This window comes from Lactuca saligna, chromosome 8 (genome assembly GCF_052625555.1).
Source record: "Lactuca saligna cultivar CGN05327 chromosome 8, ASM5262555v1, whole genome shotgun sequence".
Classification (NCBI taxonomy): domain Eukaryota; kingdom Viridiplantae; phylum Streptophyta; class Magnoliopsida; order Asterales; family Asteraceae; genus Lactuca; species Lactuca saligna.
In genome coordinates this window covers 113,843,700-113,868,279 of record NC_136424.1, presented here as the reverse complement: position 1 = coordinate 113,868,279, position 24,580 = coordinate 113,843,700, and the positions used below count along the sequence as shown (strand labels likewise).

General features: G+C 33.8%; 1 protein-coding gene across 4 annotated transcripts; it reads right to left on the bottom strand.

The window, feature by feature from the left end:
- Window positions 1-5,524: 5,524 nt before the first annotated feature.
- LOC145008664 (beta-1,4-N-acetylglucosaminyltransferase family protein) lies at window positions 5,525-7,245 on the bottom strand. 4 transcript variants are annotated; one of them, XM_078967262.1, is made up of 3 exons: window positions 7,015-7,245; window positions 6,688-6,756; window positions 5,525-6,538 (listed from the first exon to the last, which is right to left on the bottom strand). In XM_078967262.1, the coding sequence occupies exons 2-3, from the start codon at window positions 6,710-6,712 to the stop codon at window positions 5,637-5,639; spliced, it is 927 nt and encodes a 308-aa protein (XP_078823388.1). In that variant the 5' UTR covers window positions 6,713-6,756; window positions 7,015-7,245; the 3' UTR covers window positions 5,525-5,636. The 4 variants fall into 4 exon arrangements, with proteins under 4 accessions (XP_078823388.1, XP_078823389.1, XP_078823386.1 ...); XM_078967263.1 differs by having other exon boundaries at window positions 5,525-6,560; window positions 7,015-7,243; XM_078967260.1 differs by having other exon boundaries at window positions 5,525-6,756; window positions 7,015-7,243.
- Window positions 7,246-24,580: the final 17,335 nt, after the last annotated feature.

Genomic DNA, 24,580 nt, shown 5'->3' with positions numbered 1-24,580 from the left:
AGGCAAGCTAGATATTAGGACATGGACTGTAATTACTTATGATAGTTATACGTCGGAGAATTACTTCATGAAGCTCAAATACCAAGGCAGATTTGCAACTTTTAGTCGTTGTATCGCCCAAATTGTAGTTGAATTTTTTCTATTGGTATTATACGGGGCATGAAGACAATGGATGATAAATTGCACTCTGTTGAGGCTAAACATGTGTCACTAAGGGGGACTTTAAGATATTGAAGTACTTGTTTTCATCTTTATAGAAAAAGTAGTATCCGTTTACGGTTATAACAACCATTTAAAGATGCCATTACTGATTTCCGACGTAGGGTGTATAACATTTTTTTGGGATCAAGATGAATATTGTACCGCAAACTCATTTTAGATGTTAAGGTACTGTTTGTTTTTTAGAAAAGAAAATGTGTGAAGTCTGCGGACCACCTCTGCAATCCACTGTAGCAGAAGAGGTGGAACAAACGGGTGCAGCATATAATAAAAAATATGTTTGTTTTTTAACGTATGCAGACTGTTGCAGTAAGTTAGGTGTTGTTTGTTTTTTATGAGACAAAATCTCTGCAGCCTACGGATCACATTTATGGACATCTGCAGTAGAAGAGGTGGACCGAACGTCTGCAGTCTGAAAAAAGAAGATTGTTTGTTTTTTTAACATCTACGGGCTACTAAAATAAATTGAAATATAAATAAACTGATTTTTTTAAATTTCAAAGTGATTTTTTAATATTTTTATCACTTTGTGATAAAGAGTTAACAATCTAGATCAATTTTTATTTATTATTGTATAAAAATAAAAATAAAAATGGTATGAATTAATGTATATATTTGATAAAAACCAACAACTTTATAACTAAACATTATAATTAAGGATCAAAGAATTTGATACATAAATGGACGAAAATAAACTTCGATTTTTTCAATTAAATCCATTAAAAACGTACCATAAATATTTTCTAGAGAAATTGACGATACTTTATTAAATAATATTTTACAAAATTTGGCAAAAAAATATAAGATTATATTATGATTTTTTTTTCATATTTATATAAACAACTTCAACGACTATTATTGTAATAAATCTTTATTTACAAATTTGTCAAAAATATCATGTTTGCATCGTCGGACGTTTTTTTAAGTTTTGTAATTTTTTTTTCAAATTGTTTATCATTAATAAAGTTGGAAAAAATATAAATTAAAAAAAAAAACTTTAAAAAAATAAAGATATATATGTTTTTGGGAGAATTTCATATATGCCCTTCTTAAACCTCAAAATATCATATTTGTCCAGCTTAATTTGTTAATATCATATTTACCCTTCATAAACTTTCAAAATATCATATTTGCCCAAATCCTTTTTTATAATGTTTTTAATATTTTATAATCATTTTTTATAACTTAAAATTACTATAATAATTAAAAATTTAACGATATTATCCTTACGTCTATGATAATGGAATGTGAACTTCTAAATTGTTGGAATGTCGTCTTCTTGACAAACAAAAATATTCATCTTCAACCCTCTCTATGAAATGTATATTTTGATTGTTTAGTTTTTTTTTTTATGATTATGTTGTAAATGAAGAATATTTTAGATACTACCATTGATATTTTGATGTTTAAAAGGTGCATATACAATATTTTGATATTTAAGAAGGACGTATATGATATTATGATGTTTAAAAAGGATATATATGATATTTTGAAATTTTATGAATTGTAAATATGATATTTAGAAATTTTATGAAGGGTAAATATGATATTTAGAAATTAAGTTGGGTAAATATGATATTTTGATGTTTAAGAAAGGCATATATGAAAACACTGGTCCACATATGCGCCAAGAAGAGGGCGTGTACACATTTTTAGGTTTGCAGTCTTAAAAAAACAAACAGTCTGCGAAGGCTAATGTCTGCGCGTTGTCTGCGCGGTGCAAAGAGAAGAGGCTACGCATATCTGTAGACAAAAAACAAACACTACCTTAAACTAAGGCGTGAAGATGTTTGAAGCAGTTAGTTTAGTATTGCGACATGCAGTACACACGCAGCAGTTTTTAAGTCAGAAGTTTTCTGAAAAACAAACAGTTGCGAAGGCCCAAAGTGTTACGCATGTGCTGCGCAACGCAACAATAAATGATATGAAGTGGTTTTTGTTTTAAAAACAAACAGTACCAAATAACTTTTACTATAGAAAAACTAGCATCGTATATTATTTTACATTATAGCAACCACTTAAAGATGCAACTACTATTTTTCGACATAGGATGTTTAACATTTTTTTGGGATAAAGATAAATATTTAATATTGTACCGCTAACTCATTTTAGATGTTAATGAACTTTTAATATTTGTTTTTTTTTATTCTTGAAATTTATATCTTTACATTTTAGTTTATCTTCTAAAATAGAACATGCAATAGATTTTCATCACAATAACATTAATTACACATTACAAGACAAATCTTTAACATTAATTTAATAAAATATGATAAATAAAATTATATACGATACGGAAAAAAAAAAAATTATGAACCGGAAGTCTAGAAATTGGTATGGAAATTTTTGTTCTTTTTGTGAATCGATTCTTTCACTAATGGGGATAATGATAGTCCTTTTACTTGCATGTATCTTTTGTGGCATGAGCTAAATGATAGCTTGAAGCCCCATTAGATTGCAATATTGCATGATGAATTTTGACGAGGCAATAGACATTTTTTCAGTAGTTTGCAATATTGCATGATGAATTTTGATGAATCATATTACATTTTTAGTAGTGAAGAGGAACTGAATATTTTTAGTGAAAATTCTTATGTATTACTGTGCTTAAATAGATGATTTGATTGAGTTGCTAGGTAGAAAAATTATTATTGGTATATGAAAAAAAAAAGTTTGTTAGTTCCCAAAAAAAAAAAAAGGCTATGTGAAATAGGGATGGGAATTTGACCCGAAAACCCGAACTGAACCGAATTAGACCCGAATAAGCAATTCGATTCAGTTTTCGGGTATCTATATAAGACTTATTCAGTTTTCAGGTTATTTGGTCCGAGTTACCCGAATAAGGACTTATTCTGTTCAAAAAGACCGAACCGAATATGAAAAGTCACATTTTCCCCCCTTGTACGATTGATTATTCGGTCTTGTGTTGTATCAATCATTACACAAAATACTCATGCAATGTTTAATGTTTAACTTATATACTTATAGATATATTTTTGAGTGTTTTGGATGTTTAATGTTTAGTGTTTAATATGTTGCTTAATAACTATATCTTTAAGATTGTGGTGGTTGGATTTTACATTTTATATATCAAAAATAATTAATCTGTGTTATTCGTGTTTATCATAAGCTACAAAAGTCATACAAAATATAATATTTATAATCACAATGTAAATGTTATGTGAGTTATTCGGGTTATTCGGCTCCTTAATCATCTTGTACATGTTATTTGGGTTATTCAGGCTGGAACCAAACCGAATAATACCCGAACCAAACTGAACCTGTATTGCTTATTTGGTTCGGTTTTCGGTTCATACAATTACCCTTATTCGGTTTTCGGTTTATTCGGATTCGAGTCGGTCCGATTCGATTCCGACCCGAATAACATCCTAATGTGAAATGTTCGTGCTATGATCGTTTCACATAGCCTCTTTTACATACCGATCAATTTTATTTTATTAAAAAAACACAAGTTTTATAAGGAAATTTGGGTCCAAAGCGAGTCCTCTGCAAAATAGTCATTTATTTACTTTCTTTTGTTATTTTTATTTGAAAGTAGGATAGTAAAATGGTTATGTTGGACCATTTCTCTTGTAATAATACTAAAATCATATCCATAAATAAATAACTTTAATTTAGAAATAGCTTTATGCACACAAGCATAGTTATCGATCCGTTACTCGCAAGCTCGTTACTTGAATTGTTAAATATTAATGTATTAATGTGCATTTACTAGAATATTTTTTAATACTCTAGGAAAGAATAAAATTAACAATAACAAACTCAATAAACTAACAAATCACTAAATAGATACAAATAAATAAATAAAAATTTAATATAAATAAAATAATAATATTCTAACCCAACAAATAATCTCATTAACTTGGATACTTATAGACCAAAGTTAGCACAATTAACCTCTAATATAGACCAATAATGTACCACTAAAGAAGACCTAATTTCAAATTTTGGGTCTTAGAAAGAGTGTCTCTCACCGTCTCATTCTTCTTTCCATCTCATTCTTTTATGTGGTACTAATTTACTTTCGGTTAATATGTTAAACTGTTTTTTTTCTATGCTATCTTCCTCTCCTCTATTTTTTTCAAAAACAATTATACTAATCTTGCTCTAAACTAAGGTTATTAACCAATGTATAACACAATTACCTTATGGACCACTCGATCATACATAGGCCACATGACTCGTATGAGTTGCAAGTTGAGTCGACTCGTGACGAGTCAAGAAGTAACTCGATAATTTTAATTTAGCAACATACAAAATCGAGTCAGCCTAACAAGTCAACTCTTTTAGGGTGTTAAATGACTCGACTTGTACGAGTTTAACTACTCACAATAATGGTTGATTTTTTTTTCAATCCCACGCTCCAAATTAGTTTTTCAGGCTCTCACCATATTTGTTTTCTCATATAATCCTAAGTACATTCATCCATGATGTATTTTTCATAAAATTGCACTTTATGTCGACCATTAAACCCTTTAAGTCGATGGAAATTTTAACCATAAACCTAATTGTGTCTAATATATAACTAAGCATCATATTTCATCGAATAGAGAAGATTCATCGCCTTATAATTATACAATGAATAATTTCTCTACATGTCATTTAATTTTAATATATATATATTTTAGCTAGTTAATCAATTAGTTATTAACAAACACCATTTTTATGAACTAGATTAAGAGTAAGCAACTAGCTTTTCATTTTAATTAGACTGTCAACATAGCCTTAATCCTCACCATAAACCACACATAAATGACATACCCAAAATATCAATATTCTACCCAAAACATCAAATATTCTATGACTTCCCACATTGTTCTTGAGACAAGTTGAGGTATGTCGTTGAGATAATGCAGTTTACTATTTGAAAGCTAATTCATATATGATGGTTTTTTTTTTCTATACACAAGTAATGTTTACCCAACTCTATAAATCATAAATTAAATTGTTATGTATGAATAAAACTACTATATACAAATCACTTCCCTTACCATTAACACTTAATGACTTGTTATTGGTTAATCGTGTTTCTGTGAAAATTGACCAAAACCTAACCAAACAAAGTGATCCGTATTTGGTTACCAAACCAAATTAAGAAAAAACCAAATAATCCAAGTCGGTTCGGATTTTATTATTCAGTTTCCATATTTTTCAATATCCGTACTTAATTGATGTACATATCTACTACTTTATGAAAGTAGAAATTGGTCTATTTGGTCAAAGGTATCTTACTTTATATATATATCATCATTTGTTTGACATTTAGCTATAAGTATAGTATATCTTTTACCAAAATGTTAACATTGTTATTCCTTAAAATTACCAAATCTTTAATACATCTATAAACAAATAAACTGAATTTGCTTCATTACTTCTCAAAATACGGCAAATAAAACTCACTCAGGTGAACGCTGACAACCACCGGGAAGAAGAAACTTAAACTGCTCGGCGTTTTCTATTAAATATCCCGGAAGATGAACCGCCGACGACGAACGAGGCACCGGCCCCATTTTTCCGATCAACTTCTTAAAACTAAATTCCTCCGGCAACATATCATACAAATCATCTCCACCACAAATCTTACGCTGAATCCTCGAGTAATCCAAATACTCTTTTCTCTTCACTCGATCCGCATGACTATACCCCGTCATCTTTGTAACGAACTCACTCAGGTGCCGGAAACAGAAGCTGCAGTGCCATCCGGCGTCGGAGAGTATCAGATCCGTCTGGCGGGAGTGGCGGTAACGACTCCACCGGCTGTATATATGAGCGGTGGCCCGCCAGCTATTGTAATCAACCGGAAACTCAAACGAGTAAAGGTAATTTCTCATTTCGAGATGCAACACCGACGGCAACCCGTCGCACAACCGGAGAAGATTAACAGTGTGTGAACTCGGAATCTCGTCGGTGTCTGATACAATCAGAAGATCGCCGTCGGAGATTCCAGACCGTCGGATTAACTCGTTCATGATGCTCCGGTGATGTGACTCGATCAAAAAGGGGTCGATATGGACATCGGAAGGTGGGACGTCTACGGGGAGGAAACCGTAAATTATTTTTTCTTCAGCGAAAGCAAAACGGTGGCGATTTGAAGCAAAGGTGAGAGGTTTGGGGATTCCGGTGAAGGTCATGTTTGATTCGAGGATTATGAATTTGGTGACGTAAGGGTAAAGTTCACGCCATCTGAGTTCAAGCAAGTCGAGTTCGTTGCTGAATAGGATAGCATCGAAGACGTTGCGTGGTTCAGAGCTTAAGGTCCATCCATGGAGGTTGCAGAGGTTGTTGATGGAGGCGTTTTCTGCGTAGTAATGAGGTATGTACTGAAATGGAGGTGGCGGTGTGTCCCAAAGTGGTCGTAAGAATGAAGTTATGTTTTGGAATTGGGGGTGGTTGAAGATGGCGATAAAAGAAAGGGTCACGAGTATCAGAAGCAGAAGAAATGTGTACCTAATAAACCCTCGTTTGGTGACATTCCGTCTTGCGTCCATGATTCAGGGCTTTCTTTCACCTCATGATCTGCACAAATGGAGGATTATTAGTTTTGAGCCACGAATAATTTTGATTACAAACTCATCTCTAACATTCAATGGTTTTGCATTTCGATTATCAGATTATCAAAGATGCCAAATTAAAGGTTCAGATGCCAGATCTAAGTAAGTATCCGTCGAACCACCAACAACCCCCCCCCCTGCTCTCTCTCTCTCTCTCTCTCTCTCTCTCTCTCTCTCTCTCTCTCTCTCTCTCTCTCTCTCTCATCTCCCCCTTGCTGCTCACCTGCGTACGCTCGCCCTATCTTCTCTGCTGTTCGCCGGACCGATCACGGCTCACCTCCTCCGACCGGAGTCCTTTGTGCACCACACCACACCACCACCTCCGTCCACTCTCTCTCTCTCTGCTCTCCACCGGATTTGGTACGCTCTCTCTTTCTCTTTGTTTCTCTCACTTGTGGTCATCTACTTATCTGAATGATTAGAATAAGTGAAACAGTGAACTGTGAAAGTCTGAAGAGACTGAAAGCCCGACAGCTCATTTTGTTTTTCATTATTATTTGTTACTTTTTTATTTGTTATTTTGTCCAACGAATTTCTCATTTGCTATAGTTTAACAAAATTTCGTAAATGGTCCTTTTGTTTGACAAAATATGTCAAGTTTCGTTCTTACAAATAATTTCTTATAAAGATGATCCCAGACTTTGAAAAAACATCCAAAAACAATCTTTTGGTTATTTGACTTTCATTCCTGCATCCTCATTTAAGTAATTTTAAATAATATGTTTTCTTGCTCTTTTTGTAGTTATGAAATGCTACAACCAAACTAAATTTATCTATTTCCCTCTGATCTTTTTAGGATATTTAACACTGACAAGTTTCACAATCACAATACTCATTATCTATGTGCTAATCAAACTTCGTTTTTGTAAGGAAAAAGCATTTTATGTTATTTTATGTTCATTGTCCAAGTACTACTTTAACTTGAATTGTTTATTTCCCTTAAACCAGCCTAGACTTGGATATAATTTTGAGAAACTTGGTTTGCTAATGATATAGTCTCTTTTCGGTTTTTCATCAAAAACTTAGCGGATGGGATTTGAAAATGGGGTTCAACACACTTTTCAATAAAGGGATGTTACAAACGACGATCATGCAAGAAAATTATAGTTTTGTAGCTTTAATTATTTCTATTGCTTCTGTTTTTTTTAATGTATAGCAGTTATGGCCTAATACAAGATTACCATCTATGACCCATGCTTCTTCTTTTCCAATATTGTAGCCTATGAAGAAAAAAAATAGTCGTTGCAAAGATGATCCAACAAGGTCAAGTCATCGAAATCACGATCAGGTTGCAAAGCAACTCAATGTTACACGTATAAAATAGAAACCTCAAAACGAGGTTTCAATATTTGTTTATATCGGTGCTTTTATATTAATGTAATGACTAATTTTTTCTATTCAAAGATAAACTGAATGTACTTTTTAGACATTTCCGTTTACTATGTTGGATATATTTCTCAAAAGGATGTTCTTTATTTTGAATAATATTTTTCTACGATAAGAAACTTGAACTCAATTTTAGGGGTGGTTTGGTGCACAAAAACCTTCCAATGAATGGCTAGTGTGCTTCATCTATCATCTAATGGAAATGCTTCTATTGAAAATATTGTTTTTAAAATCCATAATGTGACTCCTTTCTATTTAATATATTTTTTGATTAATCAAATTACAGTTAACACATCAAACTTTATTAAAAAAAAAACATTTACAAATCTATTTGTAATAATAATCATTTTTATATTTTATATGTTATTTTATTTTGTGAACCGTGGATTCCACAGGTTATAACCTAGTGATTAGAATAAGTGAAACAGTGAACTTTGAAAGTCTGAAGAGACTGAAAGCCCGACAGCTGATTTTGTTTTTCATTATTCTTTGTTACTTTTTTTATTTGTTATTTTGTCCAACGAATTTCTCATTTGCTATAGTTTAACAAAATTTCGTAAATGGTCCTTTTGTTTGACAAAATATGTCAAGTTTCGTTCTTACAAATAATTTCTTATAAAGATGATCCGAGACTTTGAAAAAACATCCAAAAACAATCTTTATCTTTTTATCTAACTCTGTTAAAAATAAATATTAACCTTTTGTGTGTCATACATATCATTATCATTACTGGAATTTGTCTTAAAAACATAAAACCTTAGGGAGAACGGCGTGCAGCGGTTTATTGGTGGGTTAAGGCGGTATCAATCGTACCGTCGGGCTGTGGTTATATGACTGGCGGGTCTAGCAGGTTCGAGGAGTTATTCGGCTATCAGCGTGTTTGTAAACCTATGAATTTATGTTTAATGCATACATGTAACCTTTTTTTTTGTTTCATTGTAAACCTATGAATTTATGTTTAATGCATACATGTAGCCTTTTTTTTGTTTCCATGCATCTGGTGAAGACCAAAGCTGCCTCTTTATTTATTTTTTTATTTTTTTTGTGTGTGTATATATATATGTGTGTGTGTGTGTGAGAGAGAGAGAGAGCATATCTCACTTGTAACGTTCCAAAAATTACAATAAATTTGGACTTTTAAAAACTCGTTTATTTAATATAAAATCTCAATTGTTTCATGACTTAACAAAAAACTGTTAAATTTGGGATGAAATTAGGTCCAAAACCGGACCGGTTTACCCGGACCCGAAAAACCCGGAACCCGAAATTGATGAATTATAAGAACCGGGAACCGGATAGGTATATGGTAACCAGTTCCGATTCAATTCCGGTATCAAACCGGGTAAAGTGGATATGGAACCGATTGGAACTGAAAATTAATAATTGGAATCAGACTTGTGTATTAGACCCGGAAATAACCGGAAACCAAGAAATGAAACCGAAAACCTAGAATTTTGGAACAAAAGAAAAAAAATGTTGTAACATGATTAGAGGTTCTAATGAAAAAAAAATTAGAATAATTAAACAAAAAATTGAATATATAACAGTTTGTAAAAGATCCATTGTATGTAAATAGGCTAAAAACTTATAAAACTTTAACTCATTAAGCCAACAAAAAGAATTTACTAAAAATAATAAAACTTCAGGCTAAAAGCTTATAGAACTTTAACCCATTAAGCCAACAAAACAAATTGATACTAAAAATAATAATACTTGATTTCACCCTTTTTGATCAATTACACTGTTATGTAGTTAAATTCACTCAAATTAAACAATATAACTTGTTACAAAAATTATTACAGTATAACGTATTTAAGCAGTTGCATAAGACTAATTTTTCAAAATTTCCTACAAATGACGAAATCACCCTTTTTAATTAAACCATTCTTTAACATATAAAAACCAAACTTATAACCATTTATCTAATGTTAATATTAACATATGAATTATGGTTCTTACAAATAAAGTTCCCGAGAGAGGAGAATGAGAGGTAGGCTGGGGTTTGGTTAAGTAAATAATTCATATCGTGAGTTATTCATTACTTCAATGTTTTCTCTCTTTTTATTATGAGAGCTGATATGCAATTTGAGATTATTATAAACATACATATATTTAGGCCATCTCCATTACTTCAATGTTTTCTCTCTTTTTATTATGGGAGGTTCAAATCGGTCAAGGCACCAAGTAAACTCAAAATGGAAAGACCTTTAAAAGAAATTTAACGATTTCAATCGCGTCTACAACCGTATGATGAACAACCTGGCTAGAGGGAGATCTGATGTTGGTGTTTTAAAAGATACACAAAGCGAGTATCGAATGACTTAGTAATCAGAAAGCCTTTCCTCATGAAAAAACTCGGGAGTAGTTGAAAGACCATACGAAATGGGCACTGGTTAAAAAAGTTGGTGAAGACTCCCTGCCTCCTTCTTTAAAACATACTAAAACATCATCCAACGCTTATACATCTTCAAATGCACATTATCCTCCCAAATTTCCTTTACAACAATAGTCGTTTGATGTTGGAAACTCACCGCCTCAAAGAAAAAGAAAAGAGTAAATTACACTAGTGGTCCCTATGGTTTAGGGGAATTTGCACGTTTGGTCCCTAACTTATTTTTTTAACTCGGAAGGTCCCTACTATTTGTTTTTGTTACGCGTTTGGTCCCTATCTTACCTAAAAAGACTATTTTATCATTGATTTTTTAATTTATTTAAATGAACACACCCCCAACCCCACTATCATCACCTTACCTAATCTATCCCACAATTTTTTCCTATTTAAATAATAGTTTTTTAGGTAAGACAGGGACCAAACGCGTAACAAAAATAAACAGTAGGGACCATGCACATAACAAAAACAAATAGTAGGGACCTCCGGAGATAAAAAAAAAATAAGTTAGGGACCAAGCGCACAAATAACCCCAAACCATAGGGACCATTCGTGTAATTTACTCAACATAAAATGAAAGAAAGTGACATCTACATCATCAGCATATAATGAATTATTTGATACTGTCAACAGAATTATCGGCATCAACACTACAATCAGGAAAAAAAAGGTGGAAGGAGTAAACGGTCCGGGGAAGAAAAATTACATATTTTTCAAGAAAATGGAAAACGAAACGCTCAACTGTTCAATCAGGAGATAGAGACCCAAGATATGAAATATTTTCTCCAACAGCATGATCATTTGAATGGATGTATTATGTGCACGATGCTTGAAAAGAAACGATAAATTGCAACTAAATATGGTTGGAATTTGTAGAATACGTGAAATTTAAAATATTTTATCTTTATCTTTTAGATGATCTTTTTCTTTTTCTCTTTCCTTTTCAAAAGATTCTTTATATAAGACTTTACATATATATATATATATATATATATATATATATATATATATATATATATATATATATATATATATATATATATGGGATAGTTCAAACAAAAACAGTAAATAGTGTGATAACGTAAAAACACCTTTTCATGTTATTATTCAGCAATGAATTTTGTATCGACACCTTTATGTCATTATTCAGTAAAGAATAAATGAATAGTCAAAGGTTAAAATTAAAATTAGAATTTACTACAAAAATGCTCATACATAAGTTTATAATAGAATAATAACATTATAAGGAATATATGACTAGTCGAAAGTTAATATTTATATTAGAATTACTTTAACAATACACATATACAAAATTCATTACAAAATAATAACATAAAAATAGTGTTTTTACGTTCTCACACTATTTACTGTTTTTATTTGAACTTATATATATATATATATATATATATATATATATATATATATATATATATATATATATATATATATCCTTAATAATTACTCTATTTTCTGTTTATACAAAATGAATCTAAACGTTCAGAAAATAGAAATGGATGATAATCACTATAGTTGATCATTTGACAATGAAGTTATCAAAGATAATTTGTTACCTATATTATGTCGTACAGCACAGCATTTGCATCAGAATAATGCTAGTTCAAACAACATTCAACGGAGAAACACCTAAGTCAATTTTTTTAGCCACGCTCCAAATAGATCATTTAGAAGTTGAACAACTACAATCCGACATTACTTTGCGGATGATTCAGCCTATGGTAAAGAACAATTTCGTAGAAGGTTATGTATGAGAAAAATGTTTGTTTATGCGACTTTTCATTGACCTGGAGATGAATTATTCATATTTTTAAACAACATGGGATGCAACAAATCAGAAAAGTTTCAGTGTGTTACAAAAATGTACATCAACAATACATCAATTAGCTCTTCAAAACTTTTGCTATGGTGTTATCCAAATGTATAAGGATAAATATTCATGTCGTCTAACATCCGCTAACATTCAAATTTTATATGAAGCACATGCAAATTGGTGGTTGTCAAGGCCAACAAAATTAATAATCCTAAATCTTTTACACTAAAATAGTGTATAGTGGTAAAATGGTCGAATCCACGGAGATTGGTTCAATTTGTTACTCAACGAAAATCTTTTTGTAAAAATATTTTTTAAATAACAATAAAAATAAAAATGGGGAGTTTTGGTCTTTTGAAATACTTGAAATAAACTAAAATTAAACTAAGTGTAACATCCCAAGGTCAGAATCAAGAGTTCAAGGGAGTAAAGTGTAAGTTTGGAAAAGAGGAACTCGGCGAGTAGGAGCTGCAACTCGTCGAGTCTAAGCGTGTCGGCCACATGATGAGTGACCGGACTCGCCGAGTCGGAGGCTGGACTCGACGAGTCTGTGCTGGAATGAGAAACCCTAATTCCTAGGGTTTGTACCATATTTAAGGAGCCTTAAGCCCCCCATTTCGGCCCCTTATTACCCATCTGAGGACCAGAAGCCCTAAAATCATAAGAGAAGAGCCTTAGGAGCATTTTGGAGCTTGGATAAGTGATTTAAGAAGGAAATCTTCAAGACTAAGGAGCTTGGATCAAGGAGGCTTAAGGAGATTTGGTTTACTCTTCAGTTGGAGGTTGTTTTGAGGTAAGGCTTCGTCATCTTGGCTTTATTCCTTCTAGATCCACCTTTTTGGAGCTTTAGGGTTTGTTTGGAAGAATTTTTGTTAAGATCTTGATGCATGAGTTAGATTTGGAGTTGAAACTCTAGATCTGAGTTCCATATGGATTCTATGTGAAGAAAGCCCTTTGATTAGCCATGCAAAAGCTAGCTCTAATGAGTTAAGTTCCATTTTAACTTGGTTTTTGATGAATGGGTCATGGAAGCACGTAAAGGTAGCAAATTTATGTTGCTAATGAACCATAGGGACCTTGGTCTAGTGTTTGGAGTAAGGGAGTGGCTCTGTGACTCGAGATTATGGAACTTCACGTTGGACTCGGTGAGTCTGGGAGATGACTCGGTGAGTCAGACTAGAGATTTGTCATGAGTCGCGTAGTAATTCGGCGAGTCACACAGGTGTACTCGACAAGTTGCATGAAGAAAGGAAGGAACTCGACGAGTTGGAAGAACAACTCGGAGAGTCTATTGAAGATTGCCTTGGACTTGGCGAGTCTGTTCATGGAGTCCTAACCTTTTCTGGTTGAACGGTGAATCGGTGAGTCGAGGGATGACTCGGTGAGTTGAGCGAAAAGGGACTCAGAATTGTGGGACTCGACAAGTCGACTGGGCGACTCGGCGAGTAGGGTCACACAGGAAGTTGGACTTTGACTGAGGACTTTGACTTTGATCAAGGGTTGACCAGTTGAATTCCAAGGGTATTTTGGTAATTATTTGTATTTATTGAGTTCAGTCATTTGGAATTGATGAGTGGCGGAGTTCGTATTGGAGGTTGGAGCAGGGTGATCTCATCTCTTCAGTCAGTAGTTGTGAGGTGAGTTATCATCACTATATCGACAGGGTCTAAGGCACCAAGGTCGGCCCTTTATCGGATGGAAATCTGGGTAGTTGTTATGTTATTGCTTTGCTATATGTTTGCATCCTGGTAGTTAGGATGGTATATGTTAGAGACCTGGTTAAGGTCGGAATCCTGGTATATAGGATGATGCTATGTTAGTGACCAGTTAGGGCGGTATCCTGGTTAGAGTGTGCTATGTATGTGATCTGCTAGATCGGTTGATTAGTGATGAATTGCTATATGATTATATGTTTATGTGCACATGGTTGATTGACTGGGGTTGGGTTGAGGTGGGTCCTGCTTTGTGCTGTAGGACAACATACACAGGGCGGACCGGATATCCTGAAGGCCCAGCGAGCGGTCCGGATAGGCTGTAGGCCCCACGAGGGCAAACCAGACGTGTCGAGGCTCGAAGAGTGGACCAGGCCGAATGAAGGCCCGGTGCGGGCGGACCAGTCATACTATCGAATCAGAGAGTGGACCAGGTGGGTTGAAGGCCCGGTGCGGGCGGACCAACCACACTGCAGACTCGATGTATATGGCTAGACTCGAAGGTTGGACCAGGTAGAGTGAAGGCCCAGTGTGGCGGACCAGCCACGCAGTAGACCCGAAGTGCATGACTGTTCTGTTTATGATATGATATGTTATGAGTATGGTATATGTGGTTGGTATTTTGGGGGTAACTCACTAAGCTTTCGGGCTTACAGTTTTCAATGTATTATTTTAGGTACTTCAGGAGATCGTGGCAAGATGAAGGTGTGATCGTACCACTCCTCAGGTTTTATGTATTTATGATGTGGTTCTGGGAAATACTCTGATAATAAATGAATTGAAAACCTTTTTGTAATGAATTAATGAACATGGGTTGTTTTTGAAAAGTTTAAATTGGTTGAAAATTTTTGGATGTTACACTAAGATTTAAATAGATAATTTAACAAAAACAAGAGTTTGATGTAAAATCAATAAGAGAAAGATGGTTGACTTAAAGTTTCCTCACTTTGAATTTTTGATGAACATATCATTAGAATCTAATGGTGCAATACTTTTTTTAAATCCTTAATTTGGATATGGTAATCCAAGAAGCTGTAGATTACCTAGACTTTTCTTCGTTGTTAAAATAGTTAGAGAAGATCATAACAATTTCCTTAGTCAAAGTCAGAATTTCCATTAAGCATGTAATTAGTGAAAGTCAACTAGCATTAAGAACCAAAAAGTCACCAAATCCAAGAGGAGTCAAAAGCTTCCACTACCATGTTGGAGAAAATGTTTTTATGATTGTGTGAAGTAAAACTAACACAAAAATCACTTGTTGCTTGCTAATTTGAAGATCCTTTACTTAATCAAGAAATTAGCCAACTAAAATACCACAAACACATTTAAACTTATGAATAAAAACATACAAGTAGTGATAAGATGTTAAAACACAAAACATTTTCATAAAGATTCAAGTACAAGTTCATGGATTCCTCAACATTCAACAATTAGTCAAATGATTTCACCAAAGTCAACAAAGATTAGTTTAGTCGAGCATGGCTAAACTCAAAGAAACAAAATTAGAGAAAATTGTACCAAAAATTTAGCAAGAATTAAGAGGTGAAATTGTGAAGTTCTTGAGGGTTCTTGGCCTTCAAAGTGCTCCAAAACTCCCGAGAGAAAGTGTTAAAATCGGATATCCAAGATAAGGCTGAAGAGGCACACCAACTTTCCCAATATAGAGCTCTAGGTAAAATCCCAAAATTGCCCCTTTCAGGAATCCACGCGGGCCGCGGGCTTTCTTACATGGGCTGCGTGACTTTGACGAGTTTTTGGGCTCCTTCATGTCATGGGCCCCCACAGCTAGTCCATTGGCCCAGTTCGAGTCTAATCAACTTCAACCCCATTTTTCTTTAATATTTCTTCAATTTGAGCCCAATTTGCCTCTCCAAATCAATCGAGGATTCCACAAACTCCCGATCATCGATCCCCGCATACTTGAAAATCCCCCCCCCCCCCCCCCCCGCATCTCGCAAATTTAAAGTTTAATTCTTCCAACCCTTCAAATTGTTGACAAGCCCACTTCATGCATCACCTCCATATCCATCAAGCCCAAAATCTTCGTTTTCCTCTAAGTCTAAATGCTTCCAAAAGATCTCGCACATTCCCACTCCGCTAGTCTCCTTAAAATTTGCAATTAAGCTCACAAAACTCGAAAGTACCAAAAAGTGGTCATAAAATAACAAAAAGGAAAATATGCATGGAAATTATCTAAATTATGAATGAAATATGCTAAAATAAACTATAAAAAGAAGTAAATAAAATGAAGCTATCACAAATAGACATAGATTCACTAGAATGCTTAGTAGCATCGACTGCATGCATTGGAGGAATTGTCCAATGGAATTAAGAGGCCAATACATGATGGGAGACTTTTTGTATCCAAAAATGATACTAGAAGCGGTGTTGTCACAAGATCTATGGTTTTGGCATTCATTCTATGGTGCATTAGGTTCGAATAATGATTTGAACATCCTATACTAATCATTGTTGTTTGATGAGAAATATCATGAAACATGATCCGATTGTTCATTTATCTGAATGGTGAACACTACAAGCATGGTTACTATCTTGCAAATGGAATATATTCAACATAAGTTGCATTTGTGAAGGCATATTCGCATCCAGTAATCGATAAAAAGAAACGGTTCAAGGCGACACCAAAATCAGCAAGAAAGGACGTAGAATGTGCTTTGGTGTCCTTAAAGGACGTTAAGACATATTAAAAATGTCTACATGGGCTATGTCGACGAAGAGAATAGAAGATATAATGTACACTTGTATTATACTACACAATATGATACTAAAAGATGAGGGTGTTGTGATATATTTATTTTGTTCATCAGCCCGACCCCCCCCCCCCCACCCTCCGATGAAGTAGATGAACTAGAAATATTATATGAATTGAACAATGTTTAAAGCTACCACGAGCTTGATCCGATCTTACTAATCACATTGAACATGTCTACATGAATTGACAATGAGTTGAGTGGGTTGGGAGGGAAAGGCTCCCTCGACCCTTATGTGGAGACCATTATCACTCTATGCCACCACCACCATCATTTTCAAATTAATTCCAAAAAACCAACATTTTTTTATCACAACTATCAATAACTAACAAACACTTATATTACACTTACATTAGAACACATGAAGCACATCATAACATGTTATACTTACATCAAAACACATGAAACACATTAACGACCAAGAAATATTTGATAGCATTATACATTTTACATTATAACACATCAAACACATCAATGACCAACTTACATCAAAACACATGAAACACATTAACGACCAAGAAATATTTGATACCATTTTACATTTTACATTATAACACATCAAACACATCAATGACCAAATTTCTTAGAATGAAAATCACCAAAGGAATTGAATCCAACAAAGGAAATGAAAACCACTACCATTGTCTGTCCTGTTATATACATCAACCACACAACTTGATAAGGGTCTAATACTAAATAATGTATTATGTATTTGATATAGTGGACATGATGTTAATTTTCCGTGTAGAGAGATTCTTCAAACCTAACTTCTTTGCCCCCAATTTTCACCTTATCGCCTCTTTTAAACTTCATGTTTTCGTTGATAAGGTTTCCTAGGACAATCAGGTTTCTGGAGGGGTTAGGATTTTTCGATGAGTAATAGAGTGGGTACATTTTGAATGGGGTTAAGACAATTTGATGAGGAACATGGATGTTGTATTGATTTAACAGAGATGAATAATCACCACCCTTGGTTGCGAGATTGAGTCTCTGAGATTTAGAGGGCTATATTGTCATTTCAATAGCAAAGGTTTACACTTGGGAAAATGACTTACAAGCCCGACTAAGTTTTCAAACCGTTCAAAAAATCTCAATAATATTTTGTTTGTTCAAGAAAACCCCACGAACCTAACCTTTGTCTAGAAAAACCCAACGAAGTTTACAAACCGTTCAAAAAATCTCAAATCATTTATTGTCCGTTCAAATGTTAAATTCATTGGATTTTTTTGAACAGACAAAACATGATTGATGTTTTTTGAACGGTTTTAAAACTTCGTTGGTTTTACAAGTCATTTTCGTAATATGGTAACTTCCATAGAATTGAATAAAAATGTAACATAGTTGAGATTTTTTAGAAAATGTTAAGTTTGTTTAGTTTTTCTAAACACAAAAAACATGATTGAGGTTTTTGAACGATTTGAAAACTTCGTTGGGCTCGTAAGTGATTTTCCCTTTACACTTAACAAACGGAGTTGGACATAAGAACTGTTCTTGCACAAATTTTCAAACTTAAAGGACCAACTTTACCATCTCACAAATAAATTTTCAAACTTAAAGGACCAACTTTACCATCTCACAAATTTTCTATTTGATCCAATTGGTTTGGCTGTAGAACCACGTTTACCCCAAGGACCAAAAGTGGGAAGGCTAGCAATAAAGGTAGGTCTCAACGTTTGACATATTAAGACAGCGTCACGTGAGTGGTGACCACATGATCACGTGGGATTAAATTACATATTTCGCTTTTAAGTTTCGTGGCTTTTAAGAGTAAAGAAAAAAAAAAAAATATTGATTCTGTCGGCAAGATTTAAATAGGTAGGTGTCCCAGGCTTAAACGATCCCTATACAGATCTTTCTTTATACATGAGATTATATTTAAATACATTTAAATGAACCGTTTCTATCAACATTATCAGTGTCAACCATCTAACTGAAAAAATATATTGAATATATCTTATATTTCTAATTATTTTATTAATATTATATTTTCTTATTGTCAAACTTAACAACGACTGATATTGTTATATTATTATATTATTGCTAGGATTACCAATATGTCTAGTAATATTACTTTAATATTAAATATTTTTATTGTTCATATTATTACTTCGATTAATTCCATTTTATCTCACTTATTCAAGTTATTGTAAAAAATTATCATATTTTGACTTATATTTATTAAAAGGTTATTTTGTTATTTGTCTGTTTCGTTTATGTAAAGTTTTTGTAGGCCCTCCAAGTTTTTTAGACTTGGACCATGTTTTCTATTTGTGGTAAAATGTAACATCTACTGTTAACATTGTATTTGGAAAATTTTCTATAACAAAGTATAATGTTGTAATACAAATAAATGAAAGCATATTCTTGTTTAAGGCCCAACAAATCTTGAAAGAGTGAAAAAAAAAATGATTGAATGCCGTAAATGGCAAAACACGTTTTGTCATATATTTCTAACATTTTACCTTAATTATTCATATTACAAAATTGTATTTGGAAAAATCTAACAAACTTTAACAAAGTATAGACAAAATTGCAAAAATGGTCCCTGTAGTTGTCAAAATTCTGCAGTTTTGGTCCAAAAAAGTTTGGCGGTGCATCAGTGGTCCAATTTCAAATACCTTATGCAATTTTGGTCCCTATAGTTGGAATTGTTGTGTGTTTTTGGTCCAAACCCAACATGAAATGACGAATATGCCCTTTGATAATTCTTTTTTATTTATTTTTAATTTTTTATTACTATTTTAATTAAAAAATAAATTAAAAGATTAAAATAAAATAACTCTACCCCCCCTCTCTCTCTCTCTCTCTCTCTCTCTCTCTCTCTCTCTCTCTCTCTCGGTAGCCATTCTCCAAACACCACCACTCAGTTTTGATTTAGGGATTTTGAAGATTGCTTCCAAAATTTTAACAAAGAACCACCGATGGACCACCCGATTTCCTCCTTGAACACCACTATTCTCATCACAGTAACCAGAAAACACCACAACCGGGACCATCCTTCTTTCTTCATCTCCAGAAAACACCACCAACGGAAACCTTCTTCATTCATCAGTGGTCCCGATCTATATTTTTTAGGGCTATGGTTTCCTTGTGGTGACAAATGGTGATGGTATGCGACAACAATGGTGGTGGTCAGATCCATTGTGCAGAAGTTCAATCAAACACAGTAGAGCACCAGAAATTAACTTGAGAAGGTGAACGAGACGGAGCCCCCTATAGAAGAAGAGAAGAACGGTCATACACAAGCCCTAATTTTCAAAAACTAGTTTAGGAGGACTTGGAAGAAGCTCCAATGGAGGATGATGTTGATGGTGGCTTTAAAGAGCCTGATTTTAGAGAAACTCCACCATTTTCGTCCATTAGAATCCATGTTTCGATGAGTGGTCATAAGATATAGGAGAATGAGAACCAGAGGAGAACAGTGGAGGAGGGAGAAGTGACGAAGATGCTGGTAGTTGACAATGACGAAGGAGTTTGGTGTTCGTCTTCAGAAAATGGAAAAGGGGAACAGAAAGAAGAAGAAGAAGAAGAAGAAGAAGAAAAGGAAGAGGACGATTATACGGATTGTGTTGGAGTTCAGGTGCTCGCCGGAGTTTTGGTGTTCGTTGGATGTCTTGGTTTTGGATGAAACTCACACTTCCTGTTATGATTTCCGGTGAAAAAATAACATTCCCCCGTAAAGAAGTCTCCTACGTTTTCGGCGAAAATGGTGGGCGTCGGAGGTGGTTTCAGGCGAAACGGCAGCCACCGATGGTGGTTCTGGACAAAAGAGGGTTGCACCGGTTATGGAGGTGGAGTTGGTGATGAATGGGTTTTATGATAAAGATGGAAGAGTAGTGGGTTATATATTTATTTATTTATTTATTTTGTTTTAAGATGAAAAAAAATATATAAATTAAACTAATTAAAGTATTACAAAAAATAGAAAAAATAAATTATAAGGGTATAAAAGTAATTTCAAGTGTATAGGGACCAAAATCACTAAAAAGATTCAAAATTGGACCACTGGTGCACCACCAAACTTTTTTAGACCAAAACTGCATAATTTTGACAACCACAGGGACCATTTTTGCAATTTTGTCCAAAGTATAATATATTGTAGTATACAAATAAAAGTAAGTTATTATTATTATTATCTATAGACAAAACTGCAAAAATGGTCCATATTGTATGTATTTTTTCAACGTTCAAACCCTTAAATTTTTAGATTGGTAGTCATTTTGAGCATTTTTAATTGCATATAAGGTCCCTCATAAAACTGAAAAGACTAAATTACCCTTCTGATTTTTTAGTGTTTTTTATATTTAATTAAAAGTTTTATTACAAATATAGGCTCACATACAAACTCTCTTTCTCTCTCTCTCTCTCTCTCTCTCTCTCTCTCTCTCTTCGTACGATGCAGGTAAAAAGAACCCCAACTCCTTGCTCATAATGCCTCACCGACACCATCATCCACCTCTAAACATCCTCTACCACTCTAGATGTTGTGGTTCATAACCGTCGCATACTAGGTTGGTGTTCTCTACCACATCCGTTGATATCCATATCCATTGCAGGCGTCCCCGTCCTATGTTTCTCCTTCGCACCCCCGATAACCACCATCACACCACCATCACATCTGTGATAACACATGTGTGTATGCGTGTTTATTTGTCTATTAGTTAACTGATTTCTCTAACTAAAACCCCAAACCTCCATAGATCTTGATTCTAAAGAAGAAGAAGGGGTTTTGAAATGGAGAAAGGAAACATGTAAGATGGTTATCTGAGAATTTGAAATTGATTTGAAACAAAAACCCACATCAAATATGGTTCTGCATTTGTGATATGTGCATATTTAGTGTGTATTAAGTGTAGTTTATTATTCATATATTAGCTAAATTGTTGCATATTATGGACAAAAGGTACTTAAAAGTGTTAAATTATGTTTTTCAGTCCAAAGATGAAGCTCGGAAGCGAAAGGAAGCAAGAGAAGCGGTTAGGAGCTCAAGAGTGGAAAGAAGAAAGAAAACACCCATAAAAGGCTTCTACTCGTCGAGTTGCCCCTTGACTCGACGAGTCCGGTCGCGGATTCAGAAAGATAAGCATTCGGAAGTCAAGATAGTTATCGGATTACGACTATTGTGAGAGGGACTCGACGAGTCGGAACGCATATATAAAGATAACTCTACAATGCGAGGAGGGAGAATTCTGGGAAGTTTCAGAAGTGCTTAGCTGCGAATAAGAAGCCAGAAGAACCCTAGAAGTCGACCAAAGAAGCTAGAATCCAATCCCGGGAGTAATTAAGGCGTAATTTCACCATTCTACTTAATTCTTTTGTTTTGTCAACATGATTAAGCAACTTGAACTTATTTGTTTGCTGTTATTTACCCTAGTTATGAACTAATTTCTTTAGACTTCTGTTTGGGAATACAAAGTTGACAATATGGTTTGATTGATTGGTAGGATTAATTCCAAGTTGGTGATTAATTGTTATTTTAGCTTGCTAAAGAACCTTGTGTATGAATGATAATTAATTTTCTGTTTGGGAATACAAAGTTGACAATATGGTTTGATTGATTGGTAGGATTAATTCCAAGTTGGTGATTAATTGTTATTTTAGCTTGCTAAAGAACCTTGTGTATGAATGATAATTAATTTTCTGTTAATAGGAAGATAATTGATTAGCATGAACATCTATTGATTATCAACCTCATATGATATGTGACCACTATACCATATGTCTAGAATTAACGAACATGAAACTAGGATTAATAAGGAAAATGAGTAAACTCATGTGCAGGCTTGTAAGATGACCATCGAACAAGAGGTTAATTAAGAATAACAAATTAATTAGCTATTGCAAGTCTAACTTAACCCGAATAATTAATCTAGTAAATATAATTAAATTAAGCAATTGGCCACTGTTTGAATTAGTTTATTTGCTAAGGATTAGGGTAGTGAACACAAACTCAATCACTTGAATCGGTAACCAACGAAAGAATTAATCCATTGCACTATTACCTTAAAATCAACCATAAAGTTAACCGAGTTGAACTAAACCGAAGTTTCTTTCCCATTATTGAATCTAGTTAATTTGTTCTTTTCTAGTCTTGCATTAGTTTTAGTTAGTAAGTTTCTAGTCTTGTAAAACTAGAGAAAAACCCTTATTTGCTAAAGTAACTTAGATAGAATTAGTTTTTAATTTAATTTGCCGTTCCCTGTGTTCGATACCCTGCTTATTTAGCTATACCACAATTGATAGGTTCACTGCCTTTTGTGTGTTATTTGATAATTAAAGTAGGATTAAAACTAAGTGAGTTTTACACACATCAACTGCATTTGGTTCTCAGACCGATGGTGGTTGGGAGGGGTTGGATGGGTTTTATTCTAGTGGATAGTGGTTTTTTTTTTTTGTTACACGTCAATGTCGGAGGTTCTCGTAGGATTGGGGTGGTTTTGTGATGCCATGGGTTAAGGAATTTACAAGATCTTTCAGATTCTTAAATGTTGTGCACTTTAGATGGATGATTGTGACATATGAAGATCTTAAGATACTTGCGGAAGCTTGTGGCCATTTTCTTTAGGTTCTAAGTTCGATTTTGTTGAACAGTAAGTTGAGTCAATCTTCATGTTCATGTCCTAGGACACATCTCCGATCTTTGGTTTTTACTCTGGAAAAGCATGTGTAAAATGGACCCAAATTATTTCATATGTAGATGTACGTGCTCTTAGAACTCAAGTAATCACATCCATCTATAATCCTCAGTAGTAATGTCTCATATCAATTTCAATATCGTCTGTTAGCAACTCAATGCTACTCACTCAATGCTACCAGAATATTTAATTGATCAAAATCACACAAACATGTAACTCAAAAAAAATCAAAAACTAGAAAATCGAAAGAAAATATAACAAAGCTTTAGTTTGCAAAAAAAAATGATTTCCAAAGTTTAATTCAAATATTTTACAAAGTCCAAACGCGGATAACGGTCCTAATTAAAATTTTCCAAAACATTAAGCAGTTTAATACAACAATTCATGCAAGAGTGTTACAATATTGTAACATCCTAAAAATTAAGGTAAAATTTTCATTTTTTAAACAAAACCAAAAACCATAAATGTTTACAAATCTTAGTTTTCAAAAGTCAAAATCACAAATCAGAGTATCCTAAAATCAAATCTCATAAAAACCGAAGGATGTGCACGATCAAACCTTCGCCTTACCCCGATCATTTGAAGTACATGAAACATAGAATTTAAACTGTAACACAAAGCTTAGTGAGTTCCCCCAATTACCACATGCAACCAAACAAATATACATATTGTATTTTGGGTCCACAATCTCCCAACTGGATTACCCCAGCCCACAACCTCTTGGTTGGATTTCCACTCTGGCCCATAATCTCCCGATTGGATTGACACTAGCCCACAATCTCCCGATTGGATTGCTCGGGTTTGTTGGTCGACAACACAAAGTAGTACAACCTTAACTCACCCACACTATGTGGACATATGTAACAGGTAAACATACAACTAGCAAATACATGTAATCATATAAATCTACCAATCTAACATATAATGAACATAACATCATATTATATATCAAGATAGCGGGCCGAGATTGGTTCCTTCGACCCACGAGTACAGTGAGGAGAAACTCACATCACGGTCTGAAAAGATACATGGACCAAACATTGCTTCGAATATTGCCTCTACCGATCA